General features: G+C 41.1%; 1 protein-coding gene across 1 annotated transcript; it reads left to right on the top strand.

Annotated features, from left to right (window-relative positions):
* Window positions 1-718: 718 nt before the first annotated feature.
* EDNRB (endothelin receptor type B) lies at window positions 719-18,321 on the top strand. Its single transcript, XM_075488422.1, has 9 exons — window positions 719-1,003; window positions 1,267-1,794; window positions 10,462-10,574; window positions 10,743-10,947; window positions 11,290-11,439; window positions 12,467-12,600; window positions 13,180-13,288; window positions 14,828-14,973; window positions 17,930-18,321. Exons 2-8 carry the CDS (start codon window positions 1,321-1,323, stop codon window positions 14,957-14,959), a joined length of 1,317 nt encoding a protein of 438 aa, XP_075344537.1. The 5' UTR covers window positions 719-1,003; window positions 1,267-1,320; the 3' UTR covers window positions 14,960-14,973; window positions 17,930-18,321.
* The last annotated feature ends 3,919 nt before the right edge of the window (window positions 18,322-22,240 follow it).

Below are 22,240 nucleotides of genomic sequence, written 5' to 3'. Positions count from 1 at the left end.
CTCCTTTCCTTACGCTTCACTGAAGGGCGCAACGACTGGAACGAGCTCGCTGAGACCAGATGCATTGCTAAGGCTGCCCAAAGCGGCACCCAGATAACCAAGCTCCACCACTGCAACTTCAGGAGAGTCAAAACACTTTTTCTGATATACGAAGAGTATACAAAGTGCCCCGCTTTGTGAAGCGCTTTAAAACGTGGCACTAATCTCGTACGCGTTGCACAAGCGGCTTCTCCAGCATTTTTGCCACTCTGGATGTGTAAGGGGAGGGGAATAAAATGCAGAGGGGAATAAATTGCGGAGGGAGAACCCCGTGCCCAGCTACAGGGAACGGGTGTCGGAGAGGACAGCGGGGAAAAGCCCTCTTCCTCCCCGCAGGCGCCCTCTAACAATGCCAAAACCTCTTGGAACAAAAATTGACCCGAAAAATTGTTTCAAAACCCGCAAAATTACTTGTTAAGGCTGCCACAGTCAACCTGGTACAAGACGAGGGGGGCGGACCGCAAAAGGGGCAGGTCGCAGGGCAGATCGCCTGGTAGGTACCGAGGTACGGGCCACTTCGGCCGGGGGGGACCCCTGACAGCGGCTGCAGGGAGGCACCGCAGGGCCGGCGGGGCTGGGCTGGGCTGGGCTGCGCTGGGCTGGGCTCCGCGGCGGCGCCGCGGGGCGGGAGGGGAGGAGGGCGCGGGTGGGGTCTGGCCGTGACTGATGGGCCAGATGCGGTTGAATGTTTTAGAAAAAGGGGGGCCCCTGCCCCGCTGGCGCGGCTTTAGCCACGGGGTTTGGTGCAGCGCTGACGGCCGCCGGGTCCTGTCGCAAACGCCCGTCCCTCCCGCCTCCGCGGCCCGGGGAGCCCATCGCCGGCGAGCGGCGGCAGCCGGCCCCGGGAGCGGGGAGCCAGCCGGGGCGCGGACCGCGGCAACCGGTGGAGCGCGTTTCCCTCGCTCGGCAGGCAGAGCCCCGCAGGCGGCGGGCGGGGAGGACCGGCTCGGCTCCGCTCGGCGAGGTGAGGGGGAGCGGAGAGGGGGGGGGCAGAGCGGGGCGACGCCGGGCAGGTCCGCCCGGAGGGCACTTCTCGCCCCAGCCGCCCCGCACGTTTCCGCCCCGGCGCTGCTCTGCCGGCTGCACCGCCGGCACCGCCGGCGCCGCCCGTCCCCGTCCGGTGGCAGGCAGCGCCCCGGCTGCGTCCCCGGGCGGCGGGAGCGATGGCGGCGGCCGGCGGGGCGCGGAGTCCCGGCGGCTGACGCCCTGTCCCCTCTCTCCGCCCAGGTCGGCGCTGACGGCGGCGGGCGCCCGGCGGGGGATCGGCCGTGCCGCAGCGCCATGCCCGCCGCCCGGCCGTGGCGGCTGCCCGCCCTCCTCCTCCTGCTCCTCGGCTGCCTCGCCGCCGCCGAGGGCGACGGCTCCCTGCGCCCGCCGGGCCCGGGCAGGCAGAGCCCGCCGGCGGCGGCCGACGCCGTCCCCGCGACGGCCGGGACCTCCGCGCTGCGGGGCGCCGAGGCCAACGCCTCCCGCCCGGCCGCGCTGCCCAAGGGCGGGGGGGCGGCCGGCGGGCGGCCGCGCTCGGGCTCGCCCCCCATGTGCACGGGGCAAACGGAGGTCAAGGAGACGTTCAAGTACATCAACACGGTGGTGTCCTGCCTCGTCTTCGTCCTGGGCATCATCGGCAACTCCACGCTGCTGCGGATCATCTACAAGAACAAGTGCATGAGGAACGGCCCCAACATCCTCATCGCCAGCCTGGCCCTGGGCGACCTGCTCCACATCATCATCGACATCCCCATCAACGTCTACAAGGTGAGGGGCAGCCGGGGATGGGTCCGGGAGCGGGCGCGGGGGTGCGGCGGGCTCTCGTCGGGGCTCCTCGCCGGCCCCCGGCAGGTACCCGGCACCGCCGGGAGTGCTGGGGGGAAACGCGGCCTCTTCCTGGCTGGCAGACAGCCGGGGACTAGATAGATCTCATGGCAAAAACCTGCGGGAGCGTGCTGTTCTGGTCAGACGTTGTCCCTGTTGTCCCAAACGGCACCACCTCTGTGCCCCAGTCCCAACCCTCTCAGCGGTCCGGGCTGGGAACGGGGCAGGGGTGTGCGGCTGGAGGTGGCCAGGCTCTGAAAGTCACCTGGCCACAGGTGCTGTCCTAGGGATACGGGAAAGAAATGCAATAGATGAATGCGCAATGGGTTCATGGCTTCCCTGCTTTCCCCCGAGGAACGGAGGGGGAGGCACGGAAGACCCTCTCCTGCGGGGTGGGTACCACTCCGTCCCTCCTGCACAGCTGGGGCCGGCTTAGTCATATACTTCCCATGGGTCCGTACAGTCGCTGGTGGCATGGGGACTTTTTCGGGAGGAACCAAGCTCATTCAGACTGAGCGATTTGTATCAGTCTTATACGTCCAGCGGTTGAGGCATGATGGTCTCCTGAGCTGTGAACCCTTTCCCCCCTTGGCCAGTGTTGTAGCATGGGCAGCCGAGAGGGAGTGAGCCACACCTGCTGCTTTTGCACCTTCTTTACTCTGCCCTTTGACGTGATGAGACTTGCCACGGAAGGAGTACAACCTCTGTCTCGTGTACCCAGCTTGCGCGGTCCATTTTTGTCCTTAGGAGTTCTTTGGGCAGTTGAATCCATCAGCACTCTTGGGAGGGATGCTGGAAATAACAAGGCATCTTCTGCCTTGAGAGTTTACAGTCTGGGTCCCTGCGCACCCATCAGTTACTGCATAAAGTGAACATGAGAGCCTTCATCTTTTCCTTCTCCTCACTTCATGTTTGTGAACTGTGGGGTTTGTTACTTTTAGCTTTGGAAAACCACGTTGAAGGGACGGGTTTTGAATTTAGTCTTCCGTATCCATAGTGATTACTTCAGAAGCTGCTGAAATGGGAGAATCCTGTATCTTTATCCTTTTAAAGTACTGAAGTAGGGAACAAAGCAGGGAACATCATAACTGTGTTAAATTCATGAGCCAGATAATTTGGACTACACGAGAGTTCTTCGATTTGGAGTTTCAGTATTTTCTGTACTATACATTTATCGCAGTTCTTGTTAGAGGCGGGTACTCTTCTGAGTGAGAGTGGAATTTATGAAACAAAATACTTTAAGCTGATTTGAAAAAACTGTATTTTCATAAAAAAATATATTTAACAGAAAGATTTTTTTATCTGTTCTCAGAAAAAATAAAAAAGATTAAATCAATAGCAGCTGCTCAGTACAAGACTTTGCAATCTCAGTGACACTGTTTCAAAATTAAGTTAATTATAACATGCAGTAATATACCACAGTCCTTATCTTGATTGAATGTCATCAAGTATATCATGATGAGCTGGTTGGAGTGGGAGGAATAAAAGGTCAGATTGCAAACGGATCAATATTATACCAGCTGCAAGTCCAGGATTTTTATTGTGCTATTGACAATGCTAGGAGCTAAGCAATAGCTCTCAGCTGCTAAATCTTTCACGCTGCTACTCATCTTAATGAAGATCCCATAATGAATTTATATTATCCCTTACAATACTGAGTGAAATATTTGCTGTTTTAAAACAGGACTTTTGAATAAATGTGAGTTAAAAAAACCCCCGAACCTTAGACACTGTGTTTATTTAATCAATTAATAAGAGTTTGAGTGAGGTTTGAGTTGTTGATAACTTTTCATCAAGTCCACATCCCATTTAATTTCACCTGCAGAGCAAACGTTACAAGGGAGAACACAGTAATGCAATCAAAAGCTGGCTGTAATCACCCAGCAGTATGGGAAAAACAAAGGCTAGCAAAGGCTTGGTTTGTAAATCAAGTATACTTAACGGTTGTAACTTGCAATTTGAAACAATTTTAAACTGGATGAAACAGATCTTCAGGATCGCTACCGGATCCTCAGTTAGACAGCTGCGTGAAAAAGAATGTGAGAGAATTCTCATGTTAATAAAATGCCAGCAGTTTACTCAACAACACTTGTGATAGAAAGTGTGAAAGTGGCTGTGAATGCTTTCCAGACACACCCATAAGAGAGAACTCAGAATTTGCACTAGGAGGAGCATTTTATTAGGTATTAAAAGTGATAACCGCAAAAGGTGCCCCCTGTGACTATTTAAGTTAAGTGAATATGTAAGTAGCTGAAAAAATACACAAATGAAAATTTACTTCTCTTAAATTGAGGGTATCTAAAGAAAAGCAGGTGTTACCTAGATTGTGAGGCAAATGCAGTCCGATGTGCAAGATGCTAATTAGTCCATTTCAGTTGATAAATTTGAATATTGATCAATACGTTCAGTAGAAAATGGAAAGTATTGGAATCTGTCATAGAGTCAGGAAACTGGGTATGAAGTGGGGGCTTGAGGGGCATTCAGTTCAGAACCTGGAAGACCTTTTTGGCGTTCAGGGTCCTGGTAAACAATCTGGCTTTGGCCGTACCCCCAGAACTGCAGAATGGGAAGTAGAGAAAAGTCTGAAACAATCATTCTGGGGTACGTAATGTTGTGGCAGTGGAGATACTTTGCAAAATTGCTCCTAATTGGATGTGAAGGTGGTCCTATGCCTGGTCAACTGCTTCACTAAACAGACTAAGTAAATGTGTCTTTGTTAATTTGAGGCCACAAACAGCAATTAAGGTGTGAACATAAGGAGCAGAAGGACAGAGTTAGGTGGTCAGTGAGTTTTTTATGTCCTTCTCTGCGCTTAATCTTTGGAAGATAAGACAGTGGCAGCTTGTACACCTGACAATACAGGACTGCAGTTCTGGAAGGCTTATGTTCAGTTTCCCAGATCGATACAGTTGGTAACTGCCACGTGTAAGATGCCAAAACAACATCAGGACTGGAAATTCCAAACTTACATTAGCTCTGCCTCCATGTATCTATATGTAATGAGATAGGAACACAGACTTAAAAAAGCCGTAATCAAATAATATAACAACATGCTTTCTCTTCTGATACATAGACAACCTCTCTCTCATTTTGTAATATTTATTCTCTTATATTAAATCCAATTTATTGTCATGTTCCAATGGATTTTTAACAGGGGAAATAACCTATCCTCTGCACACTCTTGTGTGGCTTTCTGAACTCTGACTACCAATTTGCTATCACACAAATGAGTGAGGAAGACTATGTAGCTGGAAATAATGTCACACGTTCCTTTATCTCAGAGCACAACGGAAGAGCAGAGAAAAAAATTTCCAGGGAAGGAACAAAAACTGGTCTTTATCCAAGCCAACGATCAAAGGCCAGAGTCAGCTTTGTAGGCAATGATTTTTTTTCAGTAATGTATTTTAGGGATTACATAAAAAATATGGTTAACATTATATAGCATTATCAAGCACTGGAAATATAAGAAAGACCAGATTAGGGACTGCATATCCCATGCAGGTGCAAACTGGCCCCTTTGTGTTCTAAAGGCATCCAGGCATCCATCTGTGTTCTAAAAAAGGCAGGATTTCCATGGAAAAGTCTTTGTGATGACCTTACTAACTTGTAATGCAAGTACCTATAGGGCATGCATCATGATAAAGCCAATCTTTTCCTAATTTTCCAAAACGTCAAGGTGCTTGCCTTTAGAAAACATTGTTACTATTCCGTATTACAACTCTTGGCCACTAGTCCTTCTGATGTTAAAGATAACAGCCATTTTATTGGGAGAAATGCATTACTTCCTTTCTTTCAACATCTGAACCACTTACTTGAGGTCTTGCAAAGTTCACCTCAGAATTTCTTACACAAAGTTTAGTTATCTCTGACCATATTAAGCTAGAAGTCGGTTTTGCTTAGGAACCCTTTATGGTCAACAAATGCAGTTTATAGGCACTTAAGAAAGGTCTGAATTGTCCAGTGGAGGAACCTGTCTAGGCTCTACAGGCAGTGTGGGGTAACTTAGTTCTGTAGTTAGGTGGGAACAATCTACTCTGAAGTCCAATATATGGGGTAGTGGAAATGTCCGTACGGTGTTCAAAGTACACGTACATAGTTTTCATGATGGATCTCCAGACTGAAATACGTTAGATGATGTCAATATAGATTTGTAAACTTAGAGTAGTTTTTTCATTATGTGTACATTTGTTATGTATACATTCACTTAAAAGATGCATGTGACAAATTTCAAAACAAGTTTTCATCTTCTTATTTTTTTGCTTCTACCCTGTGTTTATGCTTCCCAATCTGACAGCAGCATGGCTTTCTTAATGGTTACTTTTGATGCAGTCCTTTCACTGGGATTGAGAAATTGCAGAAATTTTTTACTTTGAAAACACATTAGGAGATTTCTGTCATTGTCAAGATGTCTGTATGATATTACTTGATCTTAATTAAGTACTTTTTAAAAAAACGAAGTTTCTAAGCAGAAGTTACTAATAAAGACACAGGAAAAGAAACTAATTGCATGCCTCAATTAAGATTTACCCTGTTGATTGGCTAGATAGTAAAACATTCTTAGCTTAACTAGGAAGCGGGAAATATATTTCTTTGTCTAGAGGGAAGATCCCCACCCTGACATCATATTTATTGTTAAATATTAATAAATTCTGTAATGTTGTCTGACTTATCCCTGACCATAAGCTTAGTTTCCTGGGCAAATTTCCTGTTTTGAAAAATGCTTGCTCCTATGCAATACTGAAAAATACTTTATCTGCATGACCTCTCTGTCTCAAAAGTATCAGGTGAAAAATCTGCCAGTCATTTCACAGATATATTGAAAAAATGTTGCTTGTGAATTAGGTGTACAGTTGCATGTCTGATTTCCCATGTAACTCTGCAATTCATAATTATGAAAATCGAGTCCTGTCGCCCTGTGAACTAGACTTGCTGAGAAAGCACAGCTAGGAGGAAGTACGAATTCCTGCTCCGTGTTTCCGTGTGCAGTCATTGCTTGGGACTAGGACACTGACATAAATAAGTGCATGCTTTGCTGCTTCTTCGTGCCCGACTGCAGAAAGTCAACAGTAGTGGGTTGGAGCCATGGCATCAGCCTTCTGGCTGGTGGCCACAGCAGCTGAGCCGTTGAGAGCCGCATATCATGCTCTCATGCTGGTGTATTCCAGTAGCAGATTATGAACATCTTTCTGTTCCTACACAACCAAGAGGAAGCAGGGCAGGAATTGCAATTTACAGGTGTCTCTGAGTCACAACCTCTCTTGGGGCTACTTTCATAGCTGTGCAGCTTTCACAGCAGTTTAGGCTCAGATCTGTGCCTGGTCTGAAGAAGTGTTTGCTAGGAGTGCATCAGATGTATTAGTTCTTTTAAGTATGATTTCACAACATTCTGCAGTGTGTTCCCTTTCCTTTCATTCTGTTTCTTTTCATCTTCAACATATTTCTGTGGCTTAGCACTTAAAACTTTGCCCATGTAAAATAAGTGACTGTAAAACATTGGAAAAGGTCAATCGGAATACAGCCAGTGGTAGCCTTCTCTTGCCATTTTACTGCTGAAAATGCAACATTATTTTTATCTTTGCTGCCACTTAGCAGTATCTCATGACTCTTAAGTCATTTATAATTTGTAAAATGGCACTCTTTGTACAGATACTCTATTATGAATCATAAGAAAATAGTTCTACGCAAACAAAAATTGCATTAGATTACATCTGTACTTCACTAGGAATAATAATTGCTCTTGTTCACAAATATGATGCTCCTGAATACTTTACAGTGTATTTTCACTGTACTTTAAGGCAGTGTTTTGATGAGATGGCAATACAGAAGACAAACAGAAACAACAAGGAAGCATAGTTCAGCAATTAAAACATTATACTTTTTTCCTTTTACTTTCTTAATGTTTTCAAGTTTTTGCTGCAAAACGTATCATTAACCACTTGCAATACCATGATAGAGAAACGTACGGCTCATGAATTAAAATGATTGCATTTCACAATACATCAGCTGCAAGAGATAAAGGACATGTTTTTCCAATCCAGTGCAGACAGCTGTGTGTCCATTCTGCTCCTGATTTAAGCTGGCTGAGTCCAAGTAATATTTTGACGTTATGCTAAACCCAAGCTCATGCACCCTTTCTCTCAGTAGACCACATTCACTCATGTGCAGCCCCATTATAATCCAGCCATGTGGCTCCCAAACTGGAGCTGGCTCAAATCCAGTCAGCTTGGAGCACAGGTGTGACTGTCTGCACCTGAGAGATAAGCATTAGTTCAGGGAAATCTCTGATGTGTGGCTGAACAGTTGTGATTTTAGGGAAGAGAGACAGGAACTGTCTTGCACATACACCAGCTGGTTGTAGCTAAAAGTCAACAGAATTTTCCAACAGAAATTTCATCAAAGTTCTGAATTTGAGTTCAAGGAAGAACAACATATTTTAATTTTGAAGTGCTTTTTTTAATGAGTCGTCTCTGGTTTAATATATACACATGTACAATATACAATAGATACTGTAAACAAGTATACAATGTACTTGCTACCCAGTCCTTGATTCCTATAGCAACTAGATGTGGTAGGCTGGAGGTTCACTGCCTGACTGGTAGAAATTAAACTAGTCCAGGTGTCACTGGATTGTGTAGAGTGTACATTTAGAACACCTGTAATTATTCACATTGCAATTTTAGTAGTGGTTTGTTACTATCAACCCCTTACAGCAATTCGAAAGGAGTCTCAGGGAGAGGATTTATTGAAAATACTTTACAGACCGAATTATTTTCCTACATCACATAAGTAAAAGGTACTGTATGGTTATTACAGCCTCATCCCTACTTCCTCTGCTTTATTACTTTCCATAAAATTCTCAAGAAACATAAATCCTTAGAATTAATTTTTCTGCTTCATTTCTTCAGAAGCATTATACTCTTTCTCTTACTTAAGTAGATAATTTAAGAAATAGATCAAAGATCTATGGGCTATGTTACAGTTTTCCTACTGCTCTTCTTTCAAAGATCCCATTTCAGCACAGGACTGAAGCAGATTTCTGAAGGTGTTCTGGTACCTGAAAATACTGGTGGGCACTTCATAGGGATTTCCAAAAGCACGTGGTCATGAAATTTACTTAACTTCCTTTGTGTTAAAATAAAATGATACTTAAATTGTATCAGGGCTTTTCAAAAACTGTCTTGGACCTTGTAACTCTTTATCCTTAGATGCACATGCATGTGTGCTGAACCAAACCAACGTGAGCAGGAAACTCTTTGGCTATTTTCAATCATTTTGGTCCCCAGCAGAATTTATACAGTATGATGATCTATTTCTTCTTTTCTTGTTAAATGAGATGTCTGAGGAGACCTGAGCCAAGGGAAAGATTTTGCAGTCTCTTCGGTGGTTATTCTTCTTTCCTCTCCTTTTCCATTTTGTAGCTCGCTATCTGCAACAGATCCAAAAGGGCTCATTTGAAGAAAGTTATGAAAAACAGAGATGGGCTTAGATAGTGTAACTAATTACAGAAACTCAGAAAGTTTACTTTTGTATATAATGACTGCGACTATTTCTTGGCATAATGTCTATCCTGGAGAGTCTTGTTTTTATGAGGAACTGGAAGATTTGGCTGCTGCTGTGGTGTATTTGAGCCATTAGAGCAGCTCACAGCAGAGTACAAAGATTAAATGTTTCTAAACTGAAGCTACAGACGAACAGTTCATAGCATCAGCTGTGAGGAGGGTGCTTTCTGTGTCCAGTAAGTCTTGTCCCCTAAATCAGCTAAAATGTGCCGCTAGGGATGTGACAGAAGGTTTCCATTAAAATGTACGACCCAAAGTGCAATTGAACCAACCTAAAATTCATTGCGATGTTTTCTTTATTGCGTAATGCTTATAGGTATGCTGAACGTGCAGGTAATCCTTTTGGTATTGTAATATAGAATCATTGGAAAACTGGTCAATAAAGATCTTCAGTGCAGGATTCATCTGACCTGTTTTTACTTGCTGCAAAACATTGAGTTCAAACTAGCTGTTTAGGCTCCGTGAGTGTCCAGTGGGTCCCTTCTTTTGTTATCAAGTGGTCGGCTAAAAAGTATGGGATACATTGCTCTCCAGTGTTGCCTGACTTCTCGTCTGAGGGAGCCTAGACACCAAGCTTCAAATAAACCCCACCCCAAAAGTGCAGTTGTTGGCTTTGTCCCTGTTCTGATCAGCCTCAAGTAATTTTCTGTATTTCTAGTAAATGGAGAGTTACTTGGAACATATAAGAAAAGCAATGAACACTCAAGACAGATAAAGCCAATACTAAGACAAGGGAAATCCTCACCTGCTCTGTCATTTTTTATCATACACACTGGACTGGTGAAGTTAGAAGCAAAATGAGTGGAGTTTGCAGGGCTTAAGAAGTCAGGACTAAGCCTTTATGCATATCCTTGCCCAGCCAGGGAGTGACTGGGATGCTAGTGCCTAGTTTTTAGGACACACACCTTGGAGACTCCCTTGTGAAAAGGTTCTTCTTGACTAAGTTTTACATGCTGGAAAAGAAAAACAATCCAGAGAAAAGTCCATGTTGCAGCTTTGGGAATTATTTTTTTTAAATGGTTCATTTCTAATTGTTGTTTTCTTTTCACAGCTGCTTGCAGAGGACTGGCCCTTCGGTGTTGAAATGTGCAAATTAGTACCCTTCATTCAAAAGGCATCAGTGGGCATCACAGTGTTGAGTTTGTGTGCCCTCAGTATAGATAGGTGAGACCCATTTTTTCAGCAAACTCTATAATTTCTTTTCAATATGGGCATTGGCTCAAATTCACCTTTCCACTCAGCTGATATAATACAAATAAGCTGAGTTTAAGCCAGTTAAACCAGGTGGGTTTTCTTGTATTTTTAATTTGCAAATGTGTGCTCTTGCTTCAGGTACCGAGCAGTTGCTTCTTGGAGTCGCATTAAAGGAATCGGAGTGCCGAAGTGGACTGCTGTTGAAATTGTACTGATCTGGGTTATATCGGTGATACTGGCTGTTCCAGAAGCTATCGCATTTGACATGATTACGATGGAGTACCGGGGAAAGGATCTTAGAATCTGCCTGCTTCACCCCACGCAGAAAACATCCTTTATGATGGTAAGACATTGATGTTTATAAAATCTCTGGAACGGTTCCTTAGATCTTCCCAGTGTTGTGTGGATTGTAACATGCACAAGCGTATGTGAAATGTAGGTGAATGTCATGTTCAAATGAAATACTGACAAATTTCTGAAGTATATTGGTTAAAAGAAGAGCATTTAGAAACTTTGTCTTTTTGTGGGCTTTGGGCATATTACTGTCTTGTCCTGTTTTCTCATCTGTAATGTACACCTTATAGAGATGCTTTTCAGGACAGACTGACCAATTAGTGGTAGCATACTTTCCAAAATGCTCAACATTCAACTCCTAACAATGTTTTTGCTTTTGTTTTTGTTCTAGTTTTACAAGCAGGCTAAAGACTGGTGGCTGTTTAGCTTTTACTTCTGTTTGCCACTGGCTATCACAGCATTTTTCTATACTCTCATGACCTGTGAGATGTTACGAAAGAAAAGTGGGATGCAGATTGCTTTAAATGACCACTTAAAACAGGTAAAAATTTATCCCTGACAACTCTGCTGACTGTAGAGAGGATGACAGTAATACCTTTACTGACTTTACTGCCACATCATTATTCTGTTCTTGTGTAATGACTTCAAGATTACTGTTAAGGAGAAGTTTCCTAACAGTGGTGCTGCTGAACTCCTGAACTCCTATATATATATGTATATATATATATATAAAAATAAATATATATATTTATTTTTATATATATATATAAATAAATCTCAGATCCCTCAGAAACCTAAGATTTTCACTGGCAATCACAAAACTGTTCTTTTTCTTACTTGGTGTTAATCCTTCAAGTTTTATAGGTTTTTTTTTTCTGTACAATAATGAGAGCTGGATATTTTGTAATGAAAACTGAGGTCATGCTGTAATGTAGAAGTTGGTGCTGTAAATTTGTTAATTAGTTTGAATCACTTTCAATTCGAATTGAATTGAATTCAATTTGAATCAAGCTGAACTATAGTGAGGTTAACAGTATATGTTAGCAGAACAAAACACATTCCAAAATACATTCCAAGTTAGTAGTTCACTGGAGACAAACATCATACGTCACTAGAATTAAACTGCATTTGTACTATAAAGTATATTTGTGCTCCTTTCCTCTTACTTCAATAAAGCTGTAATTGAAATATCTTGGGGCATTTAAAATAAGACCTGAGATCAAAGCACAAGAAAATACAGTTGAAAACAAGCTGGTATTTGAACGGGATTGGGGAGATGAAGATGTTCTTCATTTTAATTTAAGTGACTGTTTCTATGTCTTTGATTTTTTTCATTTTATTACTTATACTTTTTAAAATTCGAGATACAAAGAATCAGTGCAAGACATCTAAAACAACAGAAAAGTTTAAGTATGTATTCCAAGAAAATAAGCTATTCTGATGTTCTCCTAACTCCTATTTTGGTATGGGTTTTATTTTGTTTATTAAACATTTGGATGTTAGAAGACAACAACAATCAAGAGACAGACAGAAACTATAACACTGTTCTGTCTAATTTTCTTTTTCAGAGACGTGAGGTGGCCAAAACCGTGTTCTGTCTGGTACTTGTTTTTGCCTTGTGTTGGCTCCCACTTCACTTAAGCAGAATATTGAAGCTCACTATTTATGATCAGAAGGACCCCAACAGATGTGAACTTTTAAGGTGGGACTGTAAAAATAAAATGCCTGTGCACTGCTGACATTCTCTGTAAGCGTATTTGGCTTTCCTCATGAACTAGCTTACTCTGTGTATCTGAAGTTCTCTCTTCTTCATCCAGGACACTCTGGTTTCACCCCAGTAGCAGAGTCGGGGAATTATGAGGAATCCCATGAACACAGAGCTTCTGTCCTGTTTGCCTCTCTTCTCCTGATCCCTTTTGGGACTGTCCTACTGTCTTGTGGCATTACAAGGGTGGAGGGGGAATTTCTGTCCCCGTTTTCCCTTTCAACAGAACAGCTAGGATTAAATCTGTGAAGAAAACCTCGTTAATGTTTCCTCCCACAAGTTAAGGTGGTTGGATCTGCTGAAATTACTTTTACGAGAATGGTCTACTGATTCAAACTTTATTATTGAGCACAATTGTTACCTCCATGAGTTAATCCTGTTGATATAAGCCCCTTTACTATTACGTTTAATAGTTAGTCCTGGTTAAGTGAAGCTGAGTCCAATTTTCATAGTTGTAAACCTCTACTAAGCCTTTTCAGAGAAAATGAGAAGTGTCTCACTTTAATTTCCACACAGCTTTTTTCTTGTGATGGACTACATTGGCATTAACATGGCTTCACTGAATTCCTGCATCAATCCGATAGCTCTGTATTTGGTGAGCAAAAGATTCCAAAACTGCTTTAAGGTAAGAGCCTGCCGGGAGCTGCTCCTCTGGTTAAAACATGATGTCAGCAGTAAAATTCATTCCTTAACATGCACAAAGTGTTTTAAATGGTCATTAAATTTTATTTTAAATTTTAACTGGGTTATGGTAGGTGTTCTCTCCCTCTCCTGCTGAAGCTGCGTAGAAAGGAATTAAGGATTCATAGGGACAAAAAGAGAAAGCAAAAGAGAGGAGTGTACAATAAACCCTCTCTGCACCATGCTAATCAGTGCTACATCACTTCCTGACCGGAGCTGGCACCCAGCCACTTCCAGAGCACTGACAAAGCAGACTCGGACCGCGCTGCAAAGATTCACGTAGCCATATCCTCTGCAACCCAACGGGGAGGATGCTGACCCTGGGTTCCCCCCATCCTGGCTGAGTACTTAAATCAGTGGGCAGTTATGTAGGGCAGAGTGTGCAAGTATCCACTCCTCCCCTTCCAATGCCAACATTTTATGAGCCAGACCTGTTCATAGTTTTGCCTTGGTTTGAGTGAGTCGTCCTGGGCACTAATTCTCCACGCAGGATTTGAGGCTCTGGATCGCATGTGGATTGCAGCCCATCAGTCCTTCAGCCTTCATGTCTGCTTGGAAAATGTCCAGATTTGGGCTTTTTTTGTGGCCCCTTACTGGCTTCAGACACTGTATCTGGGTTCTTACATTGCCTACCACAAATTCTTAGATTTTTCTTTTCTTGCCAAACATTTAACCATTGGCCACCGCTAGGCTTACTGCCTGGCTGTGTAAATTCCTTACTGGCTGTATCTTTCCATCAGAAGCCAGTCAGCTCTACATCTAGTAGTGTTAGGGTATTTCCCACATAATTGTGACAGCACATGTTGCAGAGGCTTTAGTGTCGGTCTCGTCTTCCCTGTCTCTATTGCCGGCTCCCTGAAAGAGTCACTGGAGCTGAGAGCACGTAAGAGGTCTCTAGCATCCTGAGCGTGAAACAGGTGAGTGTGCAGGGTCCCAGATGGACTTCCAGCACCCAAAGGCCAGTCAGTAGCATCAGCAAAAGGTTTGCAGTACATCTAGTAAGTGTATGAACTGTATGTAGGTTTTCACCATTCTCCTACTTAGTTCCCTTTTTCCCCCCTCAAAAAAATCAACTAAATAGCAGCATCTTTCTTAGAAAGTACAGATTACTGTGCATATGTTTTTTCCAAGAAAGGTTATCAGAGAAAGGACAACAGGGAGTCGTAATTTTATTTTCAGCTGCGTTTAGAATTGCAGACCAGACTCGAAGCAGTATGTGTGTGGCCATTATTATATATAACTCAATATAACTCTTTCTGCCCTCCAGCACTCAGGTTGCTAGTGGGGCATCCCTGTAGTTAGTGGCCATTTGAGCAACGCAGAGCTGAACCTCGTTACTTTGCTTACGCTTGTAACCCCAAAATGGCAGCTTGCACACTTGCCGTTTCCTACTGTACTGCTGAAGAAGGGCAGCGTTTCAGTGCGTTTTGCCACATGTGCAAAACAAAGTGATGTACAATGTTTATTCCTTTTATTTTAACAGTCATGCTTGTGTTGCTGGTGCCAATCCAAAGATCTGTTGTCCCTGGAGGAAAGGCAGTCCTGTTTAAAGTTCAAAGCTAATGATCACGGATATGATAATTTCCGCTCCAGTAACAAGTACAGCTCTTCATAAAACAAGCATAAAAGGTATATTCTCTTACGTTAACGCTGGTGCCTTTTTAAGTAAAAGTGGCAATTACTTTTAACGAGATGGTAACGTTTAGAAAAATCTAGTTTTGTGTTTGCACAAAAAAGGTTATTAAAAAAAAATAATTGCCTCGAAACTGTGTCACGTTCAAAATCATGGACGTTTGTAAAATCGTCATTTATGGAACATGAAGAAAAGCTTAAAAAGAACAAGTCATTGTTAGCACTTGAATACTTCTGAATCAGCACTTCCAAAAGATCCCCACTTCCTGTACATTAAACGATCATTTGTATTCGCTATAACAGTTGTAGGAACTGAAGTCACAGTAATTACTAAGCAGTATAATATAATGTTAATTGGATCAAAGCCACTATTATATATAACTCAATGTATTATCTTTTATACAGCAGATTAACCACCATCACTATTGTGGGTTTTTTTAAATAAAACATGATATACTTTGTAATAGAAGTTTAAATGTAAAAAAGTAGAATTTTTATCAGGAGTATTATAGAGGTAGCTAATGAAAATATTAAAGGATGCAGTCAAGTCAAAAGTGCATTTCACTCTGATGATTGTTTTTACCTATTATTGTTAGAAGGAACCCCCCAAGGCCTCTATAAATACCATTTTGTAACCACTTTGTGTGTTTAGTGCATTTGGCAGCACTTTGGGTATGGTCCATTTCACTGTTTCCACGTTATTCGTGTTTAATGACAGCAGAGGAGAGAAAAACACACCAAAAGCAAAAATTGATATTACTAGAACCACACAAGCAATGGCTAGTATTGGAAACCAGTTATTTTTAACTGAAAACGAATTGATTGTATGCCATGTAAACAGTGGGCATTCAAGAGCCTGACGGTTCTTTAATTGAGATACTTTTGCGACAGTTTACAACTGTTTTTGCAATCCAAATACTGTCTTGGGGCAAAATCCCTTAGAAATAGCAGGTGGAAAAAATGTAACCAAGGAAAACAGAGGGAGAATTTGAACTTCTATTTTCATTTAGATTTAAATCTTCATAAAGGAAATAATTCACAAACTGTACTTCTAGAGAACAGTACTATGTAGCACACTCATCTTCATATTGTTTTAAAATATGTTCTACTTCCGTAGTTCCATATTTATGGGCTTAAGAAGATGTGTGATTAGTTTCTGCTTCTGTAAATAGTTTAGTGAAGCGTAATTAATTATAAAGTATTAAAATATGGGCAGGACCCTGTGAGAAAACAGAAAGATAAAGGTGCCTGTAGTAAACATGATGTGTATTGCCGGGAGCAACGCACGTTTTGTACATACATGACAGGTCATTCTTTGGCTTTTCATTTCCTATTAATTTGTTACAGATGTCCCCAAAGACTTATTAACATATTTCGTGCACTAAGGCATGATTTTTTCAAGAAAAAATGTCATATAACATGCTTTTATACAAGACGTTTTCAATAGGCATGGTATTTTATTATAATAGAAATATTTATCAAAACTCAGGAATTTTTTTTTTAAATTTCCAAATTTCACATGTAAGGATTTTTGCCTTTTTTTCCCAGTCTTGATTAACTTCAGATTTTTTAAGAAACTGCCTTAAAAATACTCAGGATGAAAACAGTTTTCATTAAAATGTTCAGCTGATGTTGCCTTAGATGGGTTTCATCTCATCTGACTTTAGGTAGCTACAGCTACCTTGCAGACAGCTAAAAGCAGTAGAGGTGAACCCCATTCCTGGTGTTGCCCCATCAAAATCTAGTAAGTGTATGCTTGTATAATCAAGCTGAGGACCTACGCACATGCATTTGAGCATGGGCACATGTGTGTTTGTGTGTGTGAGTATGTGTGCAAGTGTGTATCTTGTCTACCATTAGGTTGCTGTTACCATCTTTCTGCAGCACGTGCACCCAACTGCTATAACGCTGAACTTTTATAAATATAAATCTATTTAAAGTTTTATTCTTTACATTTTTACCTTAACTTTCATGGTAACTTTCTTATGGTAAGCCATGAATATCACTTCACTTCACCCTGCCTGCATCTATTTCTGTGAAATGCGTTTCATCTGTTAAGGATGGATAATCAGTTAAATCCTAAGTTCGATACTGATCAGTGTTATTTTCATCAAGTTATATCATTACAATATTGTACATGTATATTATTGTTATTTTTATTTAAAATATAGCTGTTGTATTGGCAAATGTGTAACATATTTTTCATTTTTCCTTGACTAATTCTTTGTTAAGACGAGTCCTACTAAGTCAGACGTTTAGGTTTTGCAAATAAAGGCCATATATACTGCCGACTTTTTGGAGTTAATATATATGTATTAGTACACTTTTTGTCTTTTTTGCAGTATTTTTCAAAGCAGTATTTTTACTGAAGCTCTCATTTCCTGTAATAAAAGTTTTCCAAACTTCTGCTCTCATACAGCTGAAAGAATACATAAGAGAGCTCCAGTGCATCTGTGTTGTAGCTACAATTAAATCTCTTAATACTGAAGACAGGCATTTTCTGAAGTCCTCAGTACAGGTCTATTTCTCCATCCACTGAAATCAGTGAATGTTTAACCATTCAATTCAGTTGGAGCAGAATTAGGACATAGCAATAGTTCTTTAAAAAACCTAGCTGACATTTGCTACCTTGAATAAAAAAAGGTAGCAAATGTCAGATTTTTTTTTTGACAGAGGAGTTGTTTAGAAAAGTTAGGAAAGAGGTTAAAATCAGCTCGTGGGGTAAAAGAACAAGTCTGAGGCTCTCTAAGCCTCAAACAGGGGGTCACAGGTAGCAGAATAACTGCAGAGAGGCACATGCATCTTTACAGGGCTTCGATGTGTTTGTCCAGAGTGGTGTGACAGAGTAAGAGTCATCTGTCCCAACGGCCTGAAGAGTTGACACAGAATGGCTTGAGATGAAAAAAATAAACTTGTAAGAAACTACATCACCTCTCTGTGTTTTGGCCTTCAGGTAGTAGCTAGATTTACTTCCCCAGCTGCTCTGAGTTCTGCCTGCACACAGCTCTCTTGGAGTTAAGAGAGGGCATTTCAGACTGGGTGGACTGAACTGATACACTGGTACTACACCTCAGAGAATCAAATGCAAAATTGATGGTTATGGAGCATCTGCTGTGAACTGTGGCATTTCACTGTCCAAAACAGCTCTTAATCAACACATGGCTGGCTTAGCAAGTGAATGTTGTATGTACTGAAATAATGTTAAAAGGATTTTTTTAATTGTTCTGTATAGCTGTGTAAAATAATTCTATATTTCATTTTCTGTGGTCACTTAAAATAGCAACTTCTGTGGTTCAGACAGTGTAAACACACTAAATTACTAATAAAGTATTTGTAATTTTGATTCATTACAAAAAGATGTCTGACCTTTTTTCTTCTAGGGGGTCCCGTTTAATTGTTAAACAGTGACGGTGATGTCAAAAAGAAATAAGCAATTCAGAACTAAAAATCAAAGCTTTTGAGTGGGATAGTTTTATATAGCTGAAAACTGGAGAGAGTTCAGACTTGCATAAGTGTTGCAAAATTGTCTCCTGTTTGTTGGAACAATCAGTCATGCGTATCTTTGCTCTGTTTGTTTTTGCTCAAAATGTCAGTTGCAATCTCTTCTCTACATATCCATATATAGTCACAGATCGTCCTGTGTTAGGGACATCACAAATAAAAGGCATGAAACTTTTAGTTCATTAATTCAGAGGTGCATGTGCTCAGTGCTGGAACATGCCTCATGAAAACCATCATCCCTTTGTATGCTGACAGTGTAATTTTGTGCATATTTCAATTTACCTCTCTTAAAGTAGTGGAAGACAGTATCAGACTAAATATGCTGTAGTTGGTCAAATATATAACTTTATACGCTTGCAGTATCTGTACAACCCAAAACGTGTTTGCTGTTACTGCTGTTTTGTTCCAAATAGTTAGGTTTCCTTCTGTTTAATTGGTGGCCTGCTGCATCCACGTAGATTCGTCTTTTTTCATGGTCCCAGGACCTTTAGCACATCGTTTCAAGTTTCCTGTGCCTGGAACACAAGCACCTGTAGAGATGAGATCCCTTGTATGTAACTGTTCTACTTAATATCTCTCATGGCCTCTTCACTTCCTTTCCCGTCATCTTATGCTATGGTCCAAAGTCTTCACCAACCACTCATTACAAAGAAGCATTTTTTGCGTATTTCTTTTGAGATCCTACAGCTTTCTACAGGTAGGCCATAGTCTTCACAGCCCAGCTAACTTACTCACTTGCCACAATTCACTTTTCTAACTATTGGTCTCATCTACAGTTTTATTTACTGCAGTCTTGGCTCTTTCATTTAGGGGATTAACTGCAGCTTGTTGTCAGTTTTCTAAACGCGCCAGAACTTGCATAGCAACATGGATATACATGCAGTTTATGTTCTTCAAACACTGACTCACTCTAACCACTCTTGAGAAGGGTAGATTTGGCACTGGTGTTGGTGGAGCAGGATGGTCCAACTGCCAGCCTGTGGCTGGGTCTGGTCCATAGAGTGGTTCACTTTTTACTGTACCTTCCTACAGCCTGCTGCTCAGACCATCATGTTCTTGTAGTCTGCTCACGAAGGCCCAAGAGTTCTCCATGTACATGCTGTGCACTTCTGTTCAGATTTCTAATCCAAGCTGCTGAACGGGTATCCACATCAGGAGATCAAGAGAGACAAAAGGACTCAAAGTGAGTCTTCTGTGTTCTGCTGGTCACCTTTCTTCTCAGTCAGTAGCGGTAAGATTACTGTATTACATAGCACCAGCAGTCAGATGGTTTAGTGGCTTGCAACTGCTAATTTAAAAGTACTGTCATTAAAACCCTGGCATCCATTTGGTCTTGTCAGTCTTTCTAAGTACTCTCGTTTAGCTGTGAAGGAGATCCCAAAGCTCACCCTCACCACTGAAAAGACACATGCCCCTCAGTCCTCTTTCCTTCTCTTGAACAGGAAAACTAGCACTTAGAAAGAAAATTGTACTATAATTATGAGTAAAACCTTCAGAAATTGATACTTTACCTTAGTAATCAGTATCTTAAACCTCCATGAAATCTCTGTGACAAGCCAAAGATGTCCCGATTGTGGGAGGTAGTATCTGGAAGGAATTTTACTGTAGTGATGTGGTGATTAGTTAGATCATACAGCTCAGCAGGGAGCTATGTATGTTATGGGAAGTGAGGCTGCATCAAAATTTTCAGAACAGTAACGTGGAAAATACCACCTTAATACCTAGATGATGCCTGTCAGTGGATATCTACAATTACAACTTCAGTGTTGCTGTGAAAGTTCCCATCCCCTGTAGCCACCCTAGATGAGTGCCTGGGAAAAGTGGGAGTCAAAACCTGTAACCAAGTAAAACCTGAAAGGAAACACTGGTAACCACACCTTTGTCACAAACCACATTCACAAACCACATTTTTCAAAACTTGCTTCTACTTGGTTTTTTTGCTGTTGCGGAAGAGGGATGAGGGGGGGTGTTTGTTGCCCTTTTACCTTTTCATGACCTTCATTTCCCAAAGTTTCTATTAGTGGCTCACAAGTCTGGTTACCATGAAGGAAAAGATACATGGTGAAACGGAGGGAGTCAGACAATGGCTCTCATTTGAAGGTACCAGGAAAAAGAATCATGACAAATCCCCAGGATGCTCATATCTACACAAGAAGGACAGGTTCAACACATGCCCAGCCTTTGCAGGGGCAGGAGAGAAACATGCCAAGCTAATGAAAACAGAACTGGTGGATTTGGTAAGTGTTAGTTGGAGCTGCAAGTGAGCTGGCAGAATTCATGCAAACTGGATTTTTTTTTTTTTTTTTTGGATGAAACTAAACTGGAAAAAGCATCATAATTGCTAATGTGCGTTCACAGGACCAGACTGGAGCTTGCCAAAGGTATAGGAAGCTTTTCCATAAAATGCACCTACAGCAGGTAGCACAGCCTACATTTGGCCCCATTGGTCTTCTTAACTTGCTAGCGTAGATGTATTGTGAGAGGTTCACTTCTGTATTTCAGTACCTGACAGCTGCAGTAATCACACACATAGACTTTTGATACATATTTATATGTATACATATATATTTATCTATTTATACCTCTATACAGACAAATAAAATATATTACGTGTTATGTAATAGAAATTGCGTGATATACAGGATATTTTTCATTAGTTTTGTCTGAAAAAGTTGTTTCAATAAAACCAAGCATTTTTACAAAACCATATTGATCTGAACAAAACTTAGCCCACTGTCTTTGTTTAAAAAAAAAAAAAAAAAGTAATGTGTTCTATTACTTTGATCTCATATTTTAAATTTTTTAAGGGTTTTTAAAATATATTTTGAAACAATTTTACATTAGTTCATGCCATAATATGAGGAATGTAAACTATGTATGTCACACATGTAAGCTATGAGTGCCTGCCTAACTATTGGACTAGTCTATTGCATTTTAAAATTTTATGTTCAAAAGCATTAATAGTAAAAGCCACTGAGCACTGACAGAGATACTTCTGTTATTTTCTGACTTGGATATCTGTTCATAATAGTAAAAGTTTGAAATACTGACAAATCATGCTCTACTCGCTGAATAACAAAATTGTGAAATGTAATGAAAATACGTATAAGCATTTATTAAGTGGCATTCATAATGAAACCCTGAAGTTCCAAAGATAAATTGTTATGAAATAATCTTATAATTTTGTTACTTTAAAAACTGGTAATTTAAATATTTCATAACTTTTAATTTTGTAATTTTTATGACCATTTTATGAGAATGGAAAAGCACCTTTTTTTCCAAAAATTTTAGAACTTTGTATTTTAATAGGAGATGGACACAGACTGTAAAATGTGAAATGAACCATGAAATTGATACTCTGTTTCAACTACCTCCATAGGTTATGAAGATGCTTCCTGTAGGACTAACTACTAAAGTTGTTAAATTTGTTTACCCAAATTTCATGTTAAAGAACAGACAAAGAATATGGCAAAGTCTTTAATATTTGCAACTCACTTAGTATTTAGTATCTTGAAAGCATTTGATCTTGTTATACAAGTGTTCATATTAAGCTGAAGTATTTCACTTACAAATGTCTTCGTAAGAAAAACAATGTGTCACAAATAGGTGAGGTCATTTGATATTTTGTTACATATCTATGTAATTTATGCAAGAGAATTTAACAAATTATTATTTAGTTAACTAAAGATTAATAAATTTATATAGTAATACTTAATATACAAGTCAAATACATTTAAAATTCTCTATTTATAAACATAACTAT

The sequence above is a fragment of the Mycteria americana genome, chromosome 1 (genome assembly GCF_035582795.1).
Source record: "Mycteria americana isolate JAX WOST 10 ecotype Jacksonville Zoo and Gardens chromosome 1, USCA_MyAme_1.0, whole genome shotgun sequence".
Classification (NCBI taxonomy): domain Eukaryota; kingdom Metazoa; phylum Chordata; class Aves; order Ciconiiformes; family Ciconiidae; genus Mycteria; species Mycteria americana.
This window is presented reverse-complemented; position numbering and strand designations above follow the sequence as displayed.

Bases quoted from the DNA above. Each gene is read 5' to 3' on its own strand.
- EDNRB (XM_075488422.1), top strand. From the start codon at position 1,321: ATGCCCGCCGCCCGGCCGTGGCGGCTGCCCGCCCTCCTCCTCCTGCTC. The intron at 10,575-10,742 runs GTGAGACCCATT...CTCTTGCTTCAG, and splicing joins TGTGCCCTCAGTATAGATAG to GTACCGAGCAGTTGCTTCTT. The intron at 12,601-13,179 runs GTGGGACTGTAA...ATTTCCACACAG, and splicing joins AACAGATGTGAACTTTTAAG to CTTTTTTCTTGTGATGGACT.